At 43.8% G+C, this 23,395-nt stretch overlaps 1 protein-coding gene across 1 annotated transcript in view; it reads right to left on the reverse strand.

Annotated features, from left to right (window-relative positions):
* Window positions 1-23,395, reverse strand: part of UNC13A (unc-13 homolog A) — a 107,891-nt gene that overhangs the window by 30,047 nt on the left and 54,449 nt on the right. The window contains exons 22-35 of the mRNA XM_063289181.1: window positions 22,908-23,071; window positions 22,064-22,214; window positions 12,712-12,780; window positions 11,211-11,300; window positions 9,669-9,803; window positions 9,300-9,433; window positions 9,057-9,142; window positions 8,499-8,625; window positions 6,386-6,482; window positions 5,760-5,903; window positions 4,956-5,039; window positions 3,046-3,123; window positions 723-811; window positions 236-388 (exon numbers count right to left, since the gene is read on the reverse strand). Coding sequence (XP_063145251.1) covers window positions 236-388; window positions 723-811; window positions 3,046-3,123; window positions 4,956-5,039; window positions 5,760-5,903; window positions 6,386-6,482; window positions 8,499-8,625; window positions 9,057-9,142; window positions 9,300-9,433; window positions 9,669-9,803; window positions 11,211-11,300; window positions 12,712-12,780; window positions 22,064-22,214; window positions 22,908-23,071 — 1,601 coding nt within the window. The remainder of the gene's footprint in view (window positions 1-235; window positions 389-722; window positions 812-3,045; window positions 3,124-4,955; window positions 5,040-5,759; window positions 5,904-6,385; window positions 6,483-8,498; window positions 8,626-9,056; window positions 9,143-9,299; window positions 9,434-9,668; window positions 9,804-11,210; window positions 11,301-12,711; window positions 12,781-22,063; window positions 22,215-22,907; window positions 23,072-23,395) is intronic.

The following is a 23,395-nucleotide window of genomic DNA, read 5'->3' on the forward strand; positions in this document are numbered from 1 at the left end:
CTTGCCTGAACAAAAATCCTTCTGACTGTTACTCAAAGAATAATTGAAAGAGAGTTAAACACTATTATTAATAAAGCTCAAGGATCAGGAAGTGTTTTAATAAAGTAAAAAAATATACAGAATAAAAAAGTAATTGAAATAATTTTAAAAAATGAAATAGAAATGCAACAAACTAACAAACACCCGAACCCTGGTAGCTAAGATTTCTACCTTACACCCCTGGATCTGCACTCACTTGCTATCCAAGAGGTCCATAATAGGCTGCAAGACGTTGTCAGCATCCTGAGCCACACTGCTGCAGGCACTGGCAGGCACATTCCCGGTGCCTTTCACCTGGCTCAGGATGTCTCCCATCTGCTTCACACAGTCCTCTATATGTGGCTGAAAACTGGAGAGAAACAGAAGGGCTCACCTGGTGTTCTACCACAGCAGAGACAAGACCAGCCTCCCTTAACATGGCACTGTGCTGATGTGTTCTGTTGGCAACTCCCATAATTTCTGGCTGGGAATTGTGGGCTCAATACAGCGAGAAGATGCAAAATTGAGGAAGGCTGGGCAAGAAGAGTCTTGAACTAATTTCATAGGTAGGTCTTGTGTTTTCACTGATTAATTGGCCTGGTCCAGTTTGCAGTCCCCATCCCACTGTATACATCCAATTATCAAATGTTCTGCAGGAAAATAACCTCAGGTTAACATCACATTGTCTTCCAAACTAGCCCTACCTGGTTGCAAATACTCGGCTTAACTCATCCAAGACATTGTTGAGCTTCACCTGGAGTTCCTTGAGGATATCACTGGCTTCTGTGTCCAACTGAGAGGACAGAAAATAACAATGATTATGAGCAGGAACAGGAATCACCTAGCTTAAATAACAGAAGCCAGCTTCCAGAATGTACCTCATAGGGTATGTATGTATGTATGTATGTATGTATGTGCTAACTTATTTACTTACAGGGGCTTATATGCTACACCAATCTAAAGGGACTTTAATATAAATCTGTTGTATTTAACTGGCAAAAGCAAAGCTTCTCAGTTTAGGGATTGGCTAAACTGGCGTGATGTCACATAATGTTTGGTTGCTCAGGGTACTAACGATATCTGTCAGTCTGGTTGGAATTAAAATTTTTCCAAAAAGCTTGGCAGAGGACTGAGATCTGGTCTTAAGGATGTAGAAAACTCACTATCTTTCTGGAATGCTATTTTCCCCCACCCTACAAGCTTCTGCTTACTTTATTCCTAAGATAAAAGTTTTCTAAATTGCCCTGGAAATCCATTTGGTGAAGGATGACAACATCAGTGTTTTAGATAAATAAATGTGAGCACTGAAAGTGAGGAACAGATTGAGGGGAGCAAAAAAAAAAAAAAAAAAGCTGGTCAATAGGAAAAAAAGGCAGATAATTGGGTCAAGGAGGACTCATTAAGAGACCATCTTCTCCCACATGATCTTTGGGTATTAAATCAATTTCAAACCAATTTAAATTTTGCACTTTAGACATCTGAAATACCTTTGAGCAATTAAAAGGAAAAAAATTCTAATAAATTTTCCACCTGCTACCAGTTTGAGATTTGGATCCACAAGCCAAGATGAGAAGGCAAAAAAAAAAAAAAGGAAATAAAAGAATCCAGAAATTTTGAATCTTTTGAATTAGTAACTTCAGGCATGTCAGGCTGGGCGCAGCTTATCCACCAAGACCCACCTTAGCCAAATGGAAGAATTGCACTAAAGCTGGTCATATAATTCCAGCATGCTTCCTTATGTGGATAGGGCAAATGCCTTGGCTGATACTTTTGTATGTTCTCCCAGACAAGTAATGTATAGATTAGTCTACTTTAGTTCCACATTTACCTATTCATAAAACCTTTCCTTCATCCATCTGTTTTTTCTCATTCATCTGTTTTTTAATCTACATGAAAAAGTCCATATTAAAATTCCTATTTAAATATTATTTATATGGGCATTTCATCCGAAAATACATTTTCCCTCAATAAACACACATTGTCTCAACAATCATATGTATTTCTAAATGTATGTTATTTCTGTTTTTTGGTCAACATTTGGAGAATTTGAGCATGAAAAGGTTAATCCAATTCTGATTGGCACATTCCTAGGAGGAAGATCAAAATCAGGTCACATTAGAACATGTAAACAGCAAATTTCTCAGGCTTCCCTGCCTGAATACCTATGAAGGATTCCCTTAGTCCTCAACACAAGATCAAAAGTAATTTACAGATGTGATGCAGAGACATGAGCAGAGACAGGCAAATCTTTTATGTTTTTGCCCAATTTCTCATTTGGTGATTGCAAGTTCTGTTCAGACATCTTTCCACGCTATTCTAGATGTTTGGATGAAAATATATATATATATATACATGAACATTGATCTGTGTTTTTGGGCCAGTGTTGTGTAATCCTTAAGGTGTTGGATTAGGGTGGGAGGGATCCACATTCAAGTCTACCCTCAGCCATGAAAGCTCCTGGGGGGCTTGAGGCTAGTCATTCTCTCTCAACCCACAAGGCTATTTTTGTGGGGGGAAATTGGAGGAGGGATGTTATGGACAATGCCTTGAGCTCCTAGGGGGAAGGCAGAATATTAACCTAACAAACAAACCAATACAAATACATATACATAAATAAGCCATTTTTCAATAGGAAAGTGCATTTTGGGGTATCTTTCCCTCTGACCTATCAGTTTCATTACAACTTACCCTTAATTGCACCTTTTTGCAAAATGCAAGAATCTGATGGGTGTGAATTTTATATGGCACAAGGTTTGGCTTGTATCTGGGAGACCTGAAATTGGTAGATTGATCTGAGAATTCTGATAAGTTGAATTTCTCATGCACCCCCACAGGTCAATAGCCTTTCCCTTACTGATGAAAAAACAGATCCACCCTCCAGGTCTAGTGGATGAGCGGAGAAGAGACCTTGCAGATCAACAGAGATAATGTCTGCAAGAGATAACCAATGTAAGAGCCATCATCCCTCTCAGTGCCTGTCTGGCCCACTTCAAGCCCAGTTGTCCAAGATCATTTAGAAATGCAAACCTCTTTTCCCCCCATGGCTTCAAACATCTTCTCCAGCTGAACACGCAGCTGCTGTATATTGTTCATCAGGATACAGGGCTGGAACAGAAGAAACACATATACACGAACACATTTAAAGGCTGTTCTATCTCTGATCAACACACATATGAACACTGGGGATGAGATTTACATCAACTGATTGTGGTATGAAATGAAGCAACTGTTGCCCTGGAGAGCAGGACCAGAATCAATTGGTTGAAACTGCAGAGAAGTAGATTCAAGTTAGATTTTTGGAGGAATTTCCTGATGGTAAGAATGATCAAGCATGGAATAATCTAACTTGTGAAGATCTCTTGAAGCTGAAGATAGCCATCTGTCTTTAGCAGATCCTGCACCAAAGAGAAGCTTGGACTAGATTACATCTGAGGTCCCTTCTAACACTGTGACTCTAGGGTCTTCCAGTTTCAGGGACAATGTTGGTCAACCCCCCTCAGTTCTGTTAAACCAATATTAAGGGAGACTGCAATATATGTAGGAAAGGGCAAAACTCTAAAACAGTAAAACAATCTCCCTGAAGCTGGTATTCTTCAGACGCACTGGACTTCCATTATTCACTTCCAGCAAGGAAAGCTGAAAAGGCCAATTATCCCCATCAATATTCACCTCCTATATAGCTCTAATGTCTGTGAAAATTGCAGTTAGGAGTGCCCTGAAGGCTATCTTCACACATTCCCTACTTGCTGCAGGAATCTCACCACTTCAATATCCCTGTTTCCAGTCTTTGTTTAAATACTTCCAATAAAGGACAGCCCATCATTTTCTGAGGCAGTCTGTTTCACTTCCAATAGCTTTTACTCTGCAAAAAATTCCCCATAACATTTAGCCAATATCTACTTCCCTGTAATTTCCATATACTGTATGTATGTTAGTTTTGTCCTCTGTTCCAGCTCCCGCATATCTGCCCTCCAGATATTTGTGTTGGAGGTCCAATTCAATGGCAATGAATCTTCATACCTCATGACCTCCTAACTACAAAGGAGCAGTATGGTGCAAATAGAGGGTTAAGGATTTATTTGGTGTGCCCTCTTTGTCTGGCTCTCTGCCTGCTCTTTGTCTAAGAAATTGCTAGCTCTGAGCTCATGTCCTTCTACCTTCTCTGGCATATGTAAACAAAGCACATACTCTTGGATTCTCATCTTGGTAGGATGTTATTTATTTATTTATCACATTCCTTCACCGCCCATCTCAGCAAATGACTCTGGGTGGTAATCTTCTGTGTACTAAGCTTTTTCCATCCCTATACTGTATTTCATGTAAATAAATCTCCTTACTGTTAGAGTTATAAACGTGTTTCACTAATCATTGCTCAGGGTTGATTCCTACTCTCAGGAATATTCACACATGCTCACCCAGAACCTTTCAACCTCCAACATTTTGAAGGCTGATGCTTCCAGTTATCAAGCTAAACCTACAAAACTCCTTCAACTGTTCCTCACAGCGTTTCCAAACTCTCTGCTTTCCTGTTCACCTCCCTCTAATCACAGTGCAGTTTTGTCAACATCCTTCTTAAAATGCAGCATCCAGAACTGAACATAGCATTCCACTTCACAACAGAGTGCAACTGTGTTGTTTTTTGCAATTTGAACACTATGCTTCTGCTGATGCTGTCTGAGAAGACACTCAATTTCTAACACATACAGGACATGAAAATGAAATCCATTTTTAATGCTGGTAATTTATGACATCATAGCCAAAGACACTTTTCTGGTGTTGACAGATGTCCTACAATGGTATGTGCTACTTCCTTTAGCAATTGCCCCACCCCAGCGCTATCCTGGTGCCCATTGGGCTCTTTGGGACACCCCATTCCACAGGAAGATTTTAAAAGAAAAGGAGTCTCAGAAACTGAAGGCATGAGTGCAATACATCACCACTTTTTCTTTCTCCTTGGAGCAGTAGGAAGCAAAGCCCTTAGAGATGATCTCAGCGTATTGCAGCAGGACGTTGCTAATGGTCTGAAAAGCAAAGTGATGTCAATAAGAAAGACAAAGAGGATTTGACCAGACATTGTGATCAAATTGTGGCTTTGCTGGATTATAGCAAGGCCTTCCCAAATCTGATGCCCTTTGCATGTGTTGGATTACAATTTTCAGCATTACTCAGCCAGCAAGCCCCATTTGGGAGATGGGTGGTCTATACAGTCAGTATCCCCTTTTGAACAGTAGTTATACAGATACCTCCAGGCAGACCATGAAAACAGGGATTGAAGATAAAGGTCCTCCCAGAGGTATATGATTCTGAGGAGGGAAGTTCCATATTATCTGTCATGCTTAATATCTGGAAAATGTCTGTCAATCACAGACATTGAATGGTGTTTCTGTATCATACCCAAGATCTATCTAAATCAGCCTTGATGTCCTCCAGATATGAGGGGCTGCAGTTCCGTTGCCCAGCCACAATCCTTATCTGGCTTTCTGTAGCAGCTAGGTGGATGTCTTCATAACTCTCTTGAGCCAAACAGAGCTTCTATAGCTGTGGAAACCCTTCTAGGAAAAGGTGGAACTGAAGGTGGTTTGGTGCTACCTAGCAATTGCTTTTAGTTCAGAAAGGCTCCTTGGCTGGTCAGCTTCTCCTTGGCTGGTCAGCTTCTCTGTGATTTGTTCCTTGCTATCATTGGCAAGGCAGAAATCAAAAGCACACATCAGTAGTGACCATAGCACTAGAATGCTCCTTACCTTGGCAAACCTGCGCATGTAATGGCCTACAATCTGTGGATCAGGGCACTCCAACTTCTTGATGATTTCAAAGCTCTGGTTGAGTTGGGAGAAGACATCAACCACAGAGCAGGAGAAGAGGGCATGTTCTGAGGTTTGTTGGAACTGGAAGGAGACCCAGAGAGACTGAATGAGAAGCTAACTTCCTTGAGGTGGAAAACAGGAACCTGCTATCAACTGAGTTAGAACATTCATCGTGCTAAATTCATTCTTGCCTAGTTGGACAGTGAATTACCATTCTGAATTTCAAAAAAGATTCTTTCCTAGTTCTACCTAAGAGATAGCAAGGGCCAAACCTGAGAACTTTTGGGTACAAAGCTTACGCTCTATAACTGAACTCAGAGATGGGATTCCAATGAATTGACCAGATTATGTATTAGATAATAATATTTTGCAAAGTTGTTGTGTGGATAAATGTTTGACATGCTAATTGTTATGCCACATTGTTTCTTCCTAAAATATATCTCCTTGCAAAACTGCCACAAAGAGCTGTGTTCCAACAGAATTAAATTCTGAGGTTGTTGCTTTTTATTAAGGTGCTGGTGGAACCAGATGCATTGATATAAATCTCCAGCTTGATACATTACCCCATCTTTCTTGTCCCGTTCTAATGCCCCATGCAAGAAATCTCGTGACACTTCCTCATTCTCATCCAGCCATTGGATAACAAAAGGCTCAAACCATCTAAAGAAACAAATGAAAAAAAGGGTATAAGACAAAAATCAAGAAAATCTATCTTGGCCAGCTCAAGAGAATTTCAAAGTAGAGATGGGTGAGGGTTTTGTTCAGTCTGAGTTTTTCATCAAAACTTACCAAGCTCTGCAGATCTCATCACAAACAGGGTGAAAAGAATTCAAGTTTTTTTTTCTTTAATGAATGAGGGAAAAGTAAAAAAAAAAAAAAGCAAATCCTTTTGAAGTTCTCCACCTATAAGTTCCTTACTGGCTTTTGGAGCATAAAATCTCCTAATGCAGCTTCTGAAGAACATATAAAGAAACTGGCCTTACTTTTCTAAAAACTAAAAGGAGGTGATATTTGGAAATTTTCTCCTAAAATATTAGAGTTGGAAGGGGCCATTGAGGCCATGAAGTCTTGCCCCCTGCTTAGTGCAGGAATCCGAATGAAAGTATCCCTGAGAGACGGCTGTCCAGCTTATGCTTGATCACAAGGCACTTGGGGTGTCCACTCTGAAGAAAAGAGTTGTGAAGCTCAGTGGGTGGTGGGAAGATAAAATAGGACAAAATAAAAATAAATAATTTGAATAATTTGTAGTGGGGCCACTGAATGGCTTGGTCTGAACAAATGGGTATGACCTGGAAAAGGCAGAAGAGGTGAGACCTGCCCAGAGGTGCATACAGGTATGGTTCGTACCCTTAAGCAGTTGCAAGCAAGAACTGATTATTAAGAATTCTCCATCGATATACTTTATACTGGTTATACTTTCTAATTCTGCAGTTTTTATGGAATGTGGTTCTTTTGATTCTTTTAGTATATCATTTACCTTGAATAATGCTCAGATGAGTTTTGCTCAACACTACAAAAAACAACTCAATATTCTTTTGGAATCTTATTTTACCAATGTTCAGGAGCATGGAGGTGTCAGCCCTCCCAGGTAAACCAGACAGGAAACACGACTAGATGAACTAATTCTACTTTATTGTAAGGCTACATTAACAGAATCTTGCAAGTCTGGAAGTACAAACTTCCCACCCTCCCTATTTACCACCCGAGTAGTTGGGGGGGGGGCTCCCTAAGTTTCTTTCTCCGGCTGTTACTCTGTTGCAAGCTCTCTTCTCTTTTATCTGATCGTTCCTTAGGCATCATTTCTCCTCCCCGCCCCTGTCTTCCAAGGTCACCCTCACATTCCATCATAGGAGATGCATAAGTACAGCAAAAAATGCGGCCACACCTGTGAAATTGTTGATAACTTTCCCCCAATGTTTTATCAATGTGTCTGCGTTCGCTGATAACAGAGTGCAGGACAAATGCATGTGAACCAAACGACTGGACATTTTACAGTTGAAGAATACAAATTTCTCCCAATGAAACCAGAATGAAGGAGGGAGGGGTAGAGTATAGTCGCCTGAGATGAAAGTCTGAAATAAAAGAGCAGCAGTTGGCAACCATAGGCTACAAATGGCCTTCCAGGGCCTTATATATGGTTCTCTAGAGCAGTGCTTCTCAACCTGGCTAGCAGGGGAATTCTGGGAGTTGAAGTCCACATATCTTAAAGTTGCTAAGGTTGAGAAACACTACTCTAGAGACTATCCTTCCCTCCTTATTTGCTATATCCCATCAATTTCTGGAAGATCCTATTCCTGGAAAACACAGCAACCAGTGCTCATATCACTGAAGAATCTTCTGTACTGGATGGGTTTGATAATCCTGGAGCTTTGCAGAGACAGAGCCTTCCAGGAAATTAACTTCAGTGTTCATGAATGTGTGTGTTCACATACACATATATGGACAGCTCCTGACCCACCACCCAACAACTTATGCAATCTGTACAGCTAATATGGTTATCTTAATGGGTTATCTGACCCACCTTAAATGGGCTTTGAACATTTCTGACCTTCCCAAACTTTAAGTATCTACTTGGAGGTAGATACTTAAAGTTTGGGAAGGTCAGAAATGTTCAAAGCCCATTTCACAAAAGTAAGGCCAAGGTTTTAAGCATGAGGAAACAAAAAAGGGACTTACGCGGGGTATTCAGGAACCCGGCTCTTGAAGGAAGGAAGATCTGTGACATATTCATTGTACAACCATTTCACCTTGAAGTGCAGGTTCATATAGTCTGCACTCTTGCATAGCCGATGTTTGTCATGCTCTACATAGTATGAGAAGAGAAGGAGAGAAAGAGAGAGAAAGAAGTGAGAAGCAATGGGAGTGCACAGTTCTTGCAACAGGCTTTCAGGGTCTGAGTGCTGAGTTAGCCAGGCAGAATTATGTAATGATAGGTGGGAAAGACCTTGGGGGATGGGGCAAAGAGATGCTGGCTAGAGAACGGTCAGATAAGAGACAATATAGCCTGCAGCTGGACAGTGGGTTGAGCAAGAGGCTCAGAAGGGACCCTCCCTAGCTTCTTGGGCTGTAAAGGAGACGGCGGGAGATTTGTACTTTGAGACTTGCAAGATTGATGTCAGCCTTCCCACATAGACCAGACAGGAAACACGACCAGATGAGCTAATTCTACTTTATTGTAAGGCTACATTAAGAGAATCTTGCAAGTCTTCTTCTTAAGGCCCCAAGGAGACTCACCTTCCATCGCATACTTCATGTCCTGAGCAAAAAGGTTCCACATCACTTCTGCACTGATCTTTCCAACATTCAGCTCTTGAGGGAATCTGTTAAGAATTCAAAGGCAGAACTTCTTGGCCACAGAAGCACATTCACATCGTCATGAAAAATTCACCAAGATACCTGAATCCTCCTAAAGACCAGAAACGTAATGGTTCATGCATTTTCTTCCCTCTATTTTGGGCACTCTTATCATGTACTCACTGGTTGAGGCAAGGTGTGTATGAGTTCTTATCTTCCTCAATGATTGATACTATCAAGGTTATAAGTTTGGACCAAAAGTCTAGATTCTTGATGCTGGGACCCTGCTCCTCTGGTGGCAGTTCACTCTTCTTGGTCTAGGATGATTGGATGGGAAGGAAGAACAAGGAAAAAATACACATTAGATCAGCAAACTCATCAGTGTGTCCCCTTGTAGAAACTAGAAGATCAAGGAAAGATGGAAACTGAGTAGGACATAGCATCAAGATTAGAGGTCTTTCCCAATGCGATGCGTTCCAGGACACCTCCAGTTCCTATATTTCCCAGCCCACATGACCAAAGGCATCTATGGTAGAGCACCAACCCACTCACGGGATCAGTTTGGTATTCACGGCTATAGAGTTCATGGCAGTTGTTGAAGATGTACTCATAAGTTGAGTTGAGGCAGGCCTTCACACAGTCCTTCACCACCTGACTGGCTCGTGGTGGACTCTGGAGCTCTTGGACCTGCATAAGGCAGTGATAAGAAGGGGTACCAATTACAGGTAGTGTCATGTTCCCCATTTCAGTGTTCTGTTAACATTGTAACGTTTCACATGTCACCTTCTGTTCCGTGTTTCTTCGCCCATCCCGGGTTTTTCCATTCCTCCGCCCTCCGTTGTTTTGAGGGCTTGGAATGTATGTTTGGGTTTGCGCTCCTGCTCAAGGTTACTTTCCCAGGCGCGTCTAACGGTTCCTAGCACCTGGGCGGGGGTGCGCACTGACGAGGGATGGGGGCGGAACTTGCTCACAGGCAATGCTTTTTAAGTTTGTATTTGGCGCGCTTTTGCTCATTCTCAGCTTTCTCTGTATTTGCATACTATTCCTTTAATAAATCAGTTATCTTTAAGCCCGAGCTTGTGAGACTGAGTATTTGGGATTAGGCAACCATTACAGGTAGTCCTCGACTGATGACCATCCATTTAACAATAGTCTGAAGTTACAATAGCCTCAGAATGGGTGCTTTATGGCCTGTAAAGCACTTCCAAGTGTCGCAAAGTGTTGCACCACCACCCTGCAGTCACATGATTGCATTTTGGGCGCTTGGCAACTGGCTCACATTTACAACCGGTTTCAGCATCCCATGGTCACATGATCACGTTTTGCGACTTTTTTGCCGTTTTCTGACAAAAAGTGCCCATTGGGGAAGCTGGATTCGCTTAATGACCATGGTGTTTCACTTAACAACCCGTGATTTGCTTTATGGCCACCGTAAAAATGGTTGAAACCATAGACTAATATAGTTCCTACTTTAAGAAGCTTCAGACTGAAAGTAGTGTAAAGGATGATTAGAGGCTAGAAACTAAGTCAGAGAGACTGAGGAAACTGGGGTATGTTTAGCCCAGAGGAAAAAACATAGGAGGGGGGATATGGAATACCTGAAGGGGTGTCGCACAGAAACAGATCAAGATCTGTTAACTACCATCTCAGTGTACAGGACATGCATTACAAGAAAGCAGATTCCACTTTAATCTGAAGGAAAAGCTTTCTAGCATTAAGAGCAGTCTGGCAAGGAACAGCTTCTCTAGAGAGGTGGTAGGCTCCCTTTCATTGGGTTTTTAAAACAGAAGGTGGAAAGCCCCCCTTCCAACTCTACGATCCTATTATTTTAATTTCTAAGAAAACCTCCTGACCCAACAGGCGTATTCTTGGAAAGCCTCTATTCTTCTGGATCACTCTCTGGATTGAGAACGGAGTTAGAGAGTTCTGGGGTTAGCCGGGCTTTTTCTGGAGCTCTGGAACAGTGGGTCAGGCTATACTTGCACAGCTCTAAACCCAGATTACACCACACAGCAAGTAGTGGCAGAAATGAGGAAAGGCACAACATGACACTTCCTTCCATCTTACCAGGATGGGGAAGTACTGGAGATTTACCTTCATCCGAAAGAAAGTGATGCTGGTCAAGAGGTCCACCGTTGATTTAAGGTCCTGCAGTCTTTCAGGACTGCTGGCAGGGAAATTATTCTGAGAAATAGGAGAAATTGCAGCAATCGTTTGACCCTCCTTAACACTCATCTGTGCACCTGTGTTCCCTACCACCGCCTTTAATCTGCTTGTACAAATCTTTCCAGCTCCTTTATGGACTGCTTTTTGGCAATACTACCATTCTTAGCAAGTCAGTCCTGTGTACATCAACAGAAAAGAAGGACGGGAAAGGCATTTGGTAAGGGAAATTACCCAGTTTGCAATTCCTGGGCTGGGAACATGGTGCCAGGACCTTCACCCAAATTAAATTAAAAACAGACAAACATGGGGCTGCCCTTGGAAGCTTCAGCTGGTGCAGAATGCAGTGGCATGTGCAATATTGGGTGCTCCACGGTCCACTCAAGTAACCCCACTGGTTCGTGAGCTGCACAGGCTCCCAATAGGCTTCCAGATGCAATCCATGGTGCTGGTTGTCACCTTTAAAGCCATCAGCCCCACTATGTATACCAGACCCAGAAAGTAACTCCAAAGGAAGGCTAAAACTACTTTACTATATTGGCGATAGCATCACCATCTTGCAAGTCTGATCCCTCCCCCCACACCTTATACTCCCGTGAAACTAAGGAGGTGTCTGGGCCATGCGGTGGTAAAAGGTCCCCCCGATACACTTGTGAGCTGCATTCACCACCAAACAGATGCCCCCTGCCCCCATACATGAGAACTGCTTAAAATGCCATTGTAAAAAAAAACATTCACAGCAAACTGAACTGACCCTGAGTGGGGACAGGGGGAAGAATCTGTCAGGATTCCTCCATTTCTTCCTCCTCTCAGACTGTTTTGGGCTTGAGCTGCACTTCTCGCCTTGTCGCTCTGGGAATGGAACTGGCTTATCTCCTTCAAGGTCATTTTCTCTACTTTCTACCAAGGCCCTGCACAGCATGGGTTACTTTTGGAACTACCTCTCCCTGATGGTTTCTGCCTGCCATACCAGATCGGGCAGAGTAGGCATCCCATCAGTGAAGCAGTATCCCCTGGTGGGTGCTAGGAAGTGCACCTCCTCTGTCATGGCACCTATTTTGTGGAACAGCTTCCCCTCTGAGATGTAGACAGGATTTGGTGGGGCGGGGGGAGGGACTTCAACTAGATTTTTCTTTAATGGTTTGTGAATTTGGTCTGGGTTTACCTTTCTCTACTGCCCACAGTCCCTTTGTAGATGGGCAACCATATAAATACGTTAAATGAATGCATGCACTGGAAAAAGATGGAAGCAAGTTTAATTTTCAGTAAGGTAGATGTTTCGAATATTGTGCTCATTATCTACATAAGCAAAAAAAGGACTAAAAATTGCTTCTTTTCATACAAACATGACAGATGAAAATGCAAGAAATTAGCCTCTGATACCTCAAAGAATCTGCCTGTTTCCCCATTCTAAGCAAATGCCCGTCCTTACCCGATACATTGAGAGGTCGATCCTCAAGGAATTGTGTAGCTGGTCCAGCAGTTTGACAAACCGTTCTTTCTGCAGAAAGAGAGAGCCCCAGAAGCAGGTAAATGAAGTTAAAATAATGAGAACTTGAACCCACCCCGCTGTGCCCCCCTGTTGGTCTTGACCTTGTTCTGGCTTTGTCAAGTTAGTATAGCAAAACTGATTCATTAAGAAATCATTCTTGAACTTTAGGGCAGGGAATTGGTTGAGTGATGCAAAGCTAATAGACACCTACGAACGACCGTATTCAGCCTATCCTCTTTTTGACATTGGTTGGAAAAATCCTACACACCCCTTCCCTCCAAACTACCCTTATCATCTTCTTTTCTTGAGGAGCAATCTGGATTGGGGCACAATTATTGTTGTGGGCTTACAGAGAAAGAGCAAGAAGCCCACATTTTGGAGTAAATGGCAAGTCACTGGAAATCCTAGTTCCCTCTTTATGGAATCCTGCTTTAGCTGCTTGTGCCTCAATCCAAGAAATTGGATTTGTGACCTTGGAAAAACCTGAGAGCTGTCTATGCACTGGAACTGCTTATCAGGGCGCAATCCCACTTGGCTATCTGACCTTAAATATGCTGTTGTAACGCCCACTGCTACAGCAATAAGCTGCAGAACTTCGTTCTGTTTTTTGCAGAAAAGGAAAATCTGATTCGATTCTCTAATCCAGGATGGGGAGCTTGTAGCCCTGAATTCCTTCTTTGTTGATGTCTGGGATCCTGGCAAAGATTGCCCACTGTGGTTCCAACTTCCTATACCTAACCAGGATTGGTTCAACCTACTGGGGTATATCAGACAGGATTTCCTGGTCAAGACGCTTCTGCCATCATTACTACCCCAGTTCCTAGAAATTCTTGAGCAAAGCACAGGAGACAAGGGACTTAGCGCTGGTGCAACATTGCATGCAAAGAGCAAAACAGTCCTTTAGAAAACGGTCACCCATTAGGAGACCCCAGTCTTTCCCCAATCCAATTTCAGATAGGCTAGCTCCCATCCTTTTACCTGCATTTCCCTGCACCTCTTCTACTACTCCATCTCTGGTTATCCGAGACCTAGCCCTGGCTGATGCTCTGCTTCATAATAGTACTGGGCATGTACAACCATGCATGGTGCAAAACACTGGCCACCAACTGCCAGACAGATGTCAAACAGATTCCCTCCTGGCTACCAGGCTGCAGCCAAGTTTGCTGTTCTTTTTAACATGGCACAGCGATATTAAGAAACCAGACCCATGCCTGCCATTAAGACAAGTAAGACTACTTACAAGTAAGACAGACTGTGGAGAAGTGGCATGTATTAGGATAGTGTTGTAAGTGTATCGGGGATCCTATTCAGTGGATCGTCAGCCATGTACAATTAAAGCAGATTTTTTTACCCAATTCTTCCGTGTAACTTCTGTGATAATGCATAATTCTTCCCATGGCTAAGAATGGCAGATATTTATATGGAAACATCATATATTTTCTTTTCCTTTACTCATGCCTCCATCCTCGGTTTTGTTATTGCCTCTGTTGGGTCTGTGTTGAGGCTGTAATTTTCGCAGGGCCAGAAGCCATTCTCTTATTCTTGACCCATGGATGAATTCATTCCAGGGTAGCATTAATTCACTTCTATGGGAGGAAAAAACCCAACGACACAGGAGTACATTTGACACCACAATAATAGTGGAGGGAAATGTAGTACTCCAAGGTCTGAGAAAAAATAAATCTGGAGTCCTTCCTGATATTACAGTTGCATAGAAGTGAATGGGAACTGTTGACAATTTAACCCTGGTTTATATAACTCCATGTGAGGTCACATAATAGGTGTACTGGAAGTGTATTTCATGTTTATGGGGGTTTTAAATTCTCAGTGGCCCTGACTGCCAGACAAGCAAAAAGGCAGAATAGAAACTGTGAAAAAAAAATAGTATGTGTTCTATGTGTTGATGAAATAGCAAGGGCAGATTGAGTGATCTGAGGCTTCATAGCAAAAGCTACTCCCTAGGGTTATATCAATTTACCATCATAGATATGCTCTTCAAGCTGTTCTGTGTTAAATGGAAGAAAATGTGCTTCCCACATTTGACTTATAATGCTCATCAGCTGCTACATGCTAGGAAAATACCTAAAACTGAGTTTTGATTTGAATAATTATTTGTTATATCTTTAGCTCCTTCAGGTCATTGGCTGGATTCTCATTCCATCTGTGTTACCTCTGTGCTTGTGTTAATTGATAACACATTGTAGGGAAAGCAGTTTTGATGAAACTGTGCATTTCACTGCATAAGTGCCATTTTTGGGCTACATTTCTCTGCTACAGAGAATTTTCTTACATTTGTACAATTTCTTGATGTTTAATCACCTCAAGATTCCATTGACAAGTTATTGAAGGAGGGAAAACAATTCAAGAATACAACAGTTGCATCATAAATCATTTTATATAATGTTTTATTGATGCATATGTATACTGCTGAGAATCAGTGAAGTACCAGAGAAAAACAATCTTGATTCAGCTGTGGGGCTTTCTGGCACAGTTTAAAATAATTTGTGTGTGGGAGGAATGATTGCATCTGGATTTATTTTATGTGCTATTTTACTCATGAAAAAATGATGAGATTTAAATTTATCACCTCAGACACTCATACTGTGTAAGTGTCCGGCAGTGAAAAAAAAAACATAAAGGAACTGAAAGCCAAAGTAAATTATCCATGAAATTAGGAATGTAAAAAACAAAAACAAAACAAAACAAAAAGATAGCGTGGGAGACCCTTCATGTATCAATTTCATTCAGCAACCCAAACCAGACCATTTAAATGTACAATAAGAAGGAGAAGGAGGAGGAGGAGAAGGAGGAGAAGGAGAAGGAGGAGAAGAAGGAGGAGAAGGAGAAGGAGGAGAGGAGAAGAAAGAGAAGAAGGAGAAGTATCTCAGATTTTAACTTCTTTCATTGGTCCAGAAACTTTGGCTGATCAAACTCTTAAATGAATTTGTTCCTTGGTAAGGCTGGTGCTGGAAAATACATTCAACATGGACTTGTCAATACCAGCAGAAGTAGAACTTTAACCGGGGCATCTGCAGAAGGGTCAAAAAAGTCAAGATGGCAGCCCTGCCCATGCAATTGAAGCCCAGACCCCTTTTTACATGCATCACAACCACCATCATCATTTTTTTGAACTCCCTGCAGTGGGCACCCCTGACACCCCAATCAGACATTGCCCACTGTAGCATTTCCAGGCTTTTTGGAAGCTCCTGCTTGGCTGAAATAGCTACGGAATTTTAAGGGAAGCAAACTTGCTTTCAGAAAGTCTGGTGTGATGTCTTTATTCCATGTATGAATTCATTTTTTTTTTACTGTTGTGAAGAATGTCTTTTGTGCATAGTGACTGTCTTGTGTGTGTCTGCTACAATCTCCATTTTAAAACAAACTCAGCTAATTATACATCTACTTCCCCAAACTCTCCTATCTGGCCGCCTGCGCTTGCTTCACAGCTCTCTCCAACATCCTCTCCCCCCCACCAAACCTGGTTTCTGCAGTCATGCATCCCTGGCTGTCCCCCTCCAGGACTTTGTTTCCACCCCCTCCACCTCCCCACCCCCTCCCTCCCTCCCTTCGTCCCTCCCCTCCCCTCCCCTCCCCTTCCCTGTCCTGCCTCTTCCTCTAGCGCTAAGGCACAAGAGACAACGGAAAGCCATCCTTGCAAAAAAAAGAGCACAGATGCGCATCCGGCAAACATAGGCTCCGTAGCACGCCTTAGCACCGGCCACGGCACACAGAGGGTTAAAGCGACACAGTCTGGTTTTTTGGGGGGGAGGGAAACACCCAGTTTTTAGGCTCTCTGGGAGGAAAAAAGAAGAAAGAAACAAGATTTGTACAAAGCCTAACATTTGCTTTATTAAAACAAGACAACTTTTGCAGCCGTGACTCAGACACATCAACAGAGGCCCACACAGACCTTAACCAGAGGACAAAACTGGCTATGTAAAGAAGCACATTCAGAGGCTTGTTAAGGCACATCTTGGTCATGATGAAAGGAGACTGGGCTCCCTCCCTCCCTCCCTCCCCCCCACCCATCTTTGCTGTTTGGGCTGATCGGTCTGTGATAGCTGCTGATTTACGGAATGTGACAAGGCCAGATGCAGCCGTGAAGTTAGAAGTCTTTGGCTTCGAACTATGGAGCAGTGAAATGGTGCGTGAACAAGCCTCCATTAGCTGACTTTTTGAAAGTGCAGAAGAAAGAGAAGATGCATTTTAGAAACGCTGTTAAGGTAAAAGGTAATGGTATTTGTCATCTGAAAGAGACCAGAGTTCAGGGTCACTTCCCCCAGGGCAAACGTGATAAGGACCTCACTGGATCCCACCGGGAACAAGAAGCAGAGGGCCAAAGCTGGGGTCCTCCTCTTGGGAAGCGGTGCTCCAAATGCAGAATTGAAATCCACACTGGTTTTGATGGCAACTTTGCTTCCCAATTGCTCTAGGGTCTTCTAGTTTTTGGATTACAAAGGTATATTACATCAGAGCTACTGAAAGCACGATGCTATGTAGCTGCGATCAAAGAATACAGGCAGGAGAACACATGAGCTTGACTTCCCTGGAACTAGACTGTCACTGGACAAATGCTGTCTCCTCTGATTGGCAGATGCTCCCAAGAACTCAGCCAAAGGGGTGCCTTTGCAAAGGCTTGGGAGATGTGAAGTGCTGAAGAGGAGGCGGTGGGCATGCAGGGTCTCCCATTGGGACAGTAGAGGCAGCTATCCCCCCCAAAGAGCCAGCAGGCATTGTATATGTGTTTGTATTGCTTTGCTCACATCATGCAGGTTGTGGGGCCATTCTCACTGAATGGGCAGTAAGCAAGTGCAACAGGTGGAGCAAAGAGTGGACCAGCTCCACCACGGGCCTTCTAAGCTAGCCTGCTGCCTGTAGCTGTAGTGGAAGCACTCCATCACCCACACAGAAGTAAGATTCAGCTGCCATTCTGGTCAGATTCAATGCATGGAATAGGAGGGGAGAGATCTGACTTTCAACACAGACAGAACATTTCAGTTTTATTATGCTCACAAGGGGTCCTATCGGGATCCCATTGGATTTATGTCTCTAGATATGGGTCCTCAAAAACCACAACAGTATGCCCAAATGGATGCTTAGTCCTTGTTGTGGTGGTGACCTTGAGGAGCAGCCAAGGCTTGGAGAAAGAGATGGAGAAGCCAACTAAGTCTGGACAGGCCATGTTGCCACCTGGAGAGCATCACTGGCTCCCAGATCATGAATCCAGGGCTGACAACTGGGAACCAGAAGCAGAAGGCCCCACCTCCAGTTTTCACAGAAAGCTTCTTCTCCCACAAGTTTGCTTTCCTGAAGAAGTCAAATACCATTTGTTCCACCACACCTATCTAACTGTATAGGGAGTGAGGCAGGTGAGGGGCTGCAAACAGATCTAGTATGGTTTGTCCCTTGAAAACAGAGATGGGCCACCTGAGAGCCAGAGGCAGCCCCCAGCATCCCATCTGCTTAATTGAGGTTTAGGGGGGTTTTATAGAGGGGAATGGGAAGATAAGGGCTCCAGGGGAGAAAATGCTCCCATGCCCACTTTTGAAACCCTCTTGAAATCCTGCAGTCAAGTAGAAGAAGGGTGGAAGACTTTCAACCCCAGCCCTTCCCATGGTGTCTTTGCCTGACCTTTGTTAATAAAACACCCTCCCACATCCCAGATTGTGCAGAAAGTCATGCTGGCAGCCATGATGGTGCAAGCAAAGCTCTGCCTGTTTTTGATGTCTTTTTGGTGTTTTTTTTTTATGTGCATCAATGCACATGAAAAACAGGCAGAGCTTTGACTGCACTGTCCTGACCACCTTCATGACTTTTTTGACCACGCCCTGCAGACATCCCTGGCCTCCCCAAAAGGAGATAAAATGGACAGTTCTGGGCTTATCCATCCATAAGCAAGATATACCTCTCTTACTTTGCCCAGTGCTGCCGCTGTCAGAACTGCATGCAGGTCCAAGATGGCCCACCCCTCCCTGATTTAAATTCTCTTGCTGCAATATTCTCGGTGGATCAGTCCCCATCCCAGCCCTTTTTCTGGGAAACTTCCTTCCTGTTCAATATTGGAACTTCTTCTCTTTGGACAACCCTTTGCTTTCCTGAGAGGGACAGAAGATAGAAAGGACTGTGTTCCTTCAGTGTTCGATTCTCCAGTGCTTTGGTCAAGCCAGGATCCCCCACAACACTTTCCCATACCTGACCAGGCCCTGGAGGCCCTCCATTTATTATGGAACTATTTGCTGGTCTTCATAATGCTTCCAGACATCACAGTTTTAGGGAAGTTGCCTACAGAACCTTGCCTATGGGGAGGTAGACTACTGGACCAATATGGTTGCTCTGAGGGAAGTGATCTCCAAAGTGGCCTTGCTTTTCAAAAGCTTTAATTTGGGGGGGCTCAGCCACATCTCTTTCAGACAACATCCTGTCACCATTTGAAAGCCTTCCTGGTTTAGTGGTTGGTTTGTACATCTGTGTATAAAGAGAAGTACTCTCTGGGCTGTGCAGACACCACTCTTAAGAAAACAACAGTAAAGCCTTCTACATTTTTAACCCAGGCCCCCAAAGCCCGAATTTCCATTGTGAGAATAAGAAGCAAGAATGGTCGCAAACCCCTCCACTTAACCTCTAGAAGTTATGAATATGATTATTTCTTTCACTTTCTGCTTTTCTCCTCCATCACGGAACACAAGGTGGCCGGCAGAGGGAGGCCCAGGCCATCTCCCATCTGGCCCTCAGTGGGGTTCGGACATGCTTAGCTGCGGCTGGGTGGCTCCAACCTTGCCGGCTAAAGCGCTTTCCAAGATCAGGCCCAAGGCTGATCTAGGCCAGGGCTGCTTCTTAGGCTCCATTCTGGCATTTGTGGGGGCTCTTTCTAGCCTGGTTGTTATTTTGACTTCCCAGTCTGTGCTTGTCATGGGTGGTGAGAATAACCTCGAGGAAGAACTGCAGCCAGGGCATGGTCAGATAAGAGAAATATGAATCCAAGTGGCCTCAGGAACGGGGGTGGAGAAAGTGTCCCAGAACCGACCCTCCCTAGTTCTCTTTAGGATAAGGGCAGAGAGGAGGGAGGCACATTCAGCGTTGCAAGATTCTGTTGCTGTACTCCTATAATAAGAGTTGACCAGACTTGAACACCAAAGAATTCATACTTTGGTGTTCAAGTCTGGTCTGTCTCGAAGGGCTGACATCAATTTTGCAGCTCTGAGCAGCTCTTCCTCCCGTTCCTCAAGGTTATTCTCACAGCCCACTAGAGTGCGATGGCCTGGAATATCCTGGTGGCCCTCTAGCCATGTACCAACCAGGTCTGGCACGGTTAATGATGTTGAGCTCAGTGAAGCTTGGCTAGCTGCAGGAGAGATCCAAGTTCAGATCTTGCTCTCATTCCCAAAGCTACCTAACCTTCAGTCGCTCCAGTCACTTTACAATCCAGCCCACCTTTCAGGATTCTTAGAGAGATAATGTGGAAGTACCAGTACTACTTTTTGCTCCTTGGTAGACAGTGGGGTAAAAATCAATGAATTAATTGAGAAGGAGGGAAGGAAGGAAGGAAGGAAGGAAGGAAGGAAGGAAGGAAGGAAGGAAGGAAGGAAGGCAGGAAGGAAGGCAGGAAGGAAGGAAGGAAGGAAGGCAGGAAGGAAGGAAGGAAGGAAGGAAGGAAGGAAGGAAGGCAGGCAGGCAGGCAGGCAGGCAGGCAGGCAGGCAGGCAGGAAGGAAGGAAGGAAGGAAGGAAGGAAGGAAGGAAGGAAGGAAGGAAGGAAGATAGAAATGGAAAAAGAGTGAAGGGAGGGAGGGAAGGAAGGTAGGTTGGTTGATGGAAACAGGGAGGGAAGGAAGAAGGACAAAATGGGAAGGAAGGAAGGAAGGAAGGAAGGAAGGAAGGAAGGAAGGAAGGAAGGAAGGAAGGAAGGAAGGAAGGAAGGAAGGGCTAGTTGATGGAAACAGGAAGGAAGGAAGATAGAAATGGAAAAAGAGTGAAGGGAGGGAGGGAAGGAAGGTAGGTTGGTTGATGGAAACAGGGAGGGAAGGAAGAAGGACAAAATGGGAAGGAAGGAAGGAAGGAAGGAAGGAAGGAAGGAAGGAAGGAAGGAAGGGCTAGTTGATGGAAACAGGAAGGAAGGAAGATAGAAATGGAAAAAGAGTGAAGGGAGGGAGGGAAGGAAGGTAGGTTGGTTGATGGAAACAGGGAGGGAAGGAAGAAGGACAAAATGGGAAGGAAGGAAGGAAGGAAGGAAGGAAGGAAGGAAGGAAGGAAGGAAGGAAGGGCTAGTTGATGGAAACAGGAAGGAAGGAAGATAGAAATGGAAAAAGAGTGAAGGGAGGGAGGGAAGGAAGGTAGGTTGGTTGATGGAAACAGGGAGGGAAGGAAGAAGGACAAAATGGGAAGGAAGGAAGGAAGGAAGGAAGGAAGGAAGGAAGGAAGGGCTAGTTGATGGAAACAGGAAGGAAGGAAGATAGAAATGGAAAAAGAGTGAAGGGAGGGAGGGAAGGAAGGTAGGTTGGTTGATGGAAACAGGGAGGGAAGGAAGAAGGACAAAATGGGAAGGAAGGAAGGAAGGAAGGAAGGAAGGAAGGAAGGAAGGAAGGAAGGAAGGGCTAGTTGATGGAAACAGGAAGGAAGGAAGATAGAAATGGAAAAAGAGTGAAGGGAGGGAGGGAAGGAAGGTAGGTTGGTTGATGGAAACAGGGAGGGAAGGAAGAAGGACAAAATGGGAAGGAAGGAAGGAAGGAAGGAAGGAAGGAAGGAAGGAAGGAAGGAAGGAAGGAAGGAAGGAAGGAAGGAAGGCTGTTCTAATTATTTGGAAGTCTAGAACCACTAAACCAGGAAGCTTTGGCCAGGTTTCAGGTTGTGATCACTGCTATGGGAGGAGTCTAGGAAAAAGGCACCACAGAATTGGATGTATCATATTTCTAGTAATTCCTCCCCGGCCAATTGTTTTTCCCGTTAAACCCAGCCTGTCTGAGTTTGCTCTTGCTCACATTTAATCAGTTTACCAGCCACTGCATTTTTACGCAGGTTGGGCAAACGTGCCCTCTCTTTCTGTCTGAGAGAGATGGACAGTGTAAATACCATCTCCAACCCCTGGAACACGTTTCCCTTGAAATTGTTGGATGATGCTGTAAGGGTTTTTTGTTTCTACCCAATTTCTCCTGGGGTTGAGCGAGGGATTGCACGTACAGAATCAGGTGTCCTTTTTCGTTAGGCCGCCCCCTCTATCATCATGCACCCCCTCCCCCAGGAAAAAAAAAGCATAGAGTAAAAGTAAGGAATGAGTGTTCTACGCACCATCGGACTTACCCCGAAATTGGAAGCGGCAAAACGGTCAGAGGCAGAGACATTGGTGGAGGCAGTGGTGTGCGCATAATAAGCATTAATGTTGGCCAATAAGGTACTCATTACAGCAGGCACCCCTGGGCACATGTATTTTGAGGAAAGGCAGGCAAAATGCCTGCAGCATGGAAACACAGAGAAAAAGGAAAGTTGAGGCAGTTTCTAACCCGGGGCTAGGAACAGTTTGGGGCTGGTGGGCACATATGGCTTTTTAAGGGCATTTGGTGTGCACTGTCTTTTTTATTGCCATACCCTTTGAGGTAAGCCAGGTCAGGAAAGAGATATCACAAAGACCACTGGATGTAATAAGAGAATCCCAAAAGAATGTTTTCCCTTCCTTCCCCTTTGTACCAAAGAGAATCAAGGCGGGATCAACTTAAGTTTCTTTCTAACACCCCCTTCCATTCCTGGGCTTAATCTATGTTTTGTTAACTGCCACATTCCTTCTCCAAAATCACTTCTGTAGTTCTCTATGCTGGACCTGCAGCCACTGCTGGTGCTACCGTCTTTACATCTTTCTACTGTCTCTCCAGCTGCTCACAATTCCTGATCTGCAAGACTGCTGTAGAAGGACATAACCCATCCAGGTAAATGGCCACCTGACCGAGAGGTGATTCTATAATGAACAACGGCACACATGCTTGGTCACCCTGCCCAGGCAATGCAAGACCCTACTATGTATGAGAATTTTACCAACATTTTCCAAACAGGAAGGACACAGAAGCACTGCCTCTGAACCACTGGAAGAGATGCTCTGGGATCCAAAATAAAGTTAATACACAGTCTGTTCCTATATTCCACAGATACTTACGTCATGGCCTGATAGATGGACTCCACTCCGTATCTCATGGCAAACTCATCCACAATCTCCTGGGCTGTTTCATCAAAGTACACTTTCCAAGCGTCGTCACCCTTTGCATCTGGGATTTTGACTACGCCGTTGTTTTGGATGTCCGTCACGAAATGGAACAGGTTCTAAGAGCCATTTAGAGAATAAAATTAAATCAGAAGACTCACACCACTGAGGAGGCTGAGAAAGGAGAACGATTTGTAGCGATGTCAACAGAACTTTGCTATTATCTTGTGGAAAAACTCAGGCACAACTATTGTGCTTAGATGTGTTAAAACCAGGCATCGTATCCATAAGTAGACCTGCTTTCCTTTGGAAAGGAAATCATGTTTTATAGAACAAGGTTTTGATTTTGTTTTTAATGGACAATGTGTCAGGCTCTTTGGCAGCTACTTAAAACCAAATGATTCTTTCCCAGTACATTTCTCAGAGGTTTTTTTAAAGCAAGA

This window comes from Candoia aspera, chromosome 1, assembly GCF_035149785.1.
Source record: "Candoia aspera isolate rCanAsp1 chromosome 1, rCanAsp1.hap2, whole genome shotgun sequence".
Classification (NCBI taxonomy): Eukaryota; Metazoa; Chordata; class Lepidosauria; order Squamata; family Boidae; genus Candoia; species Candoia aspera.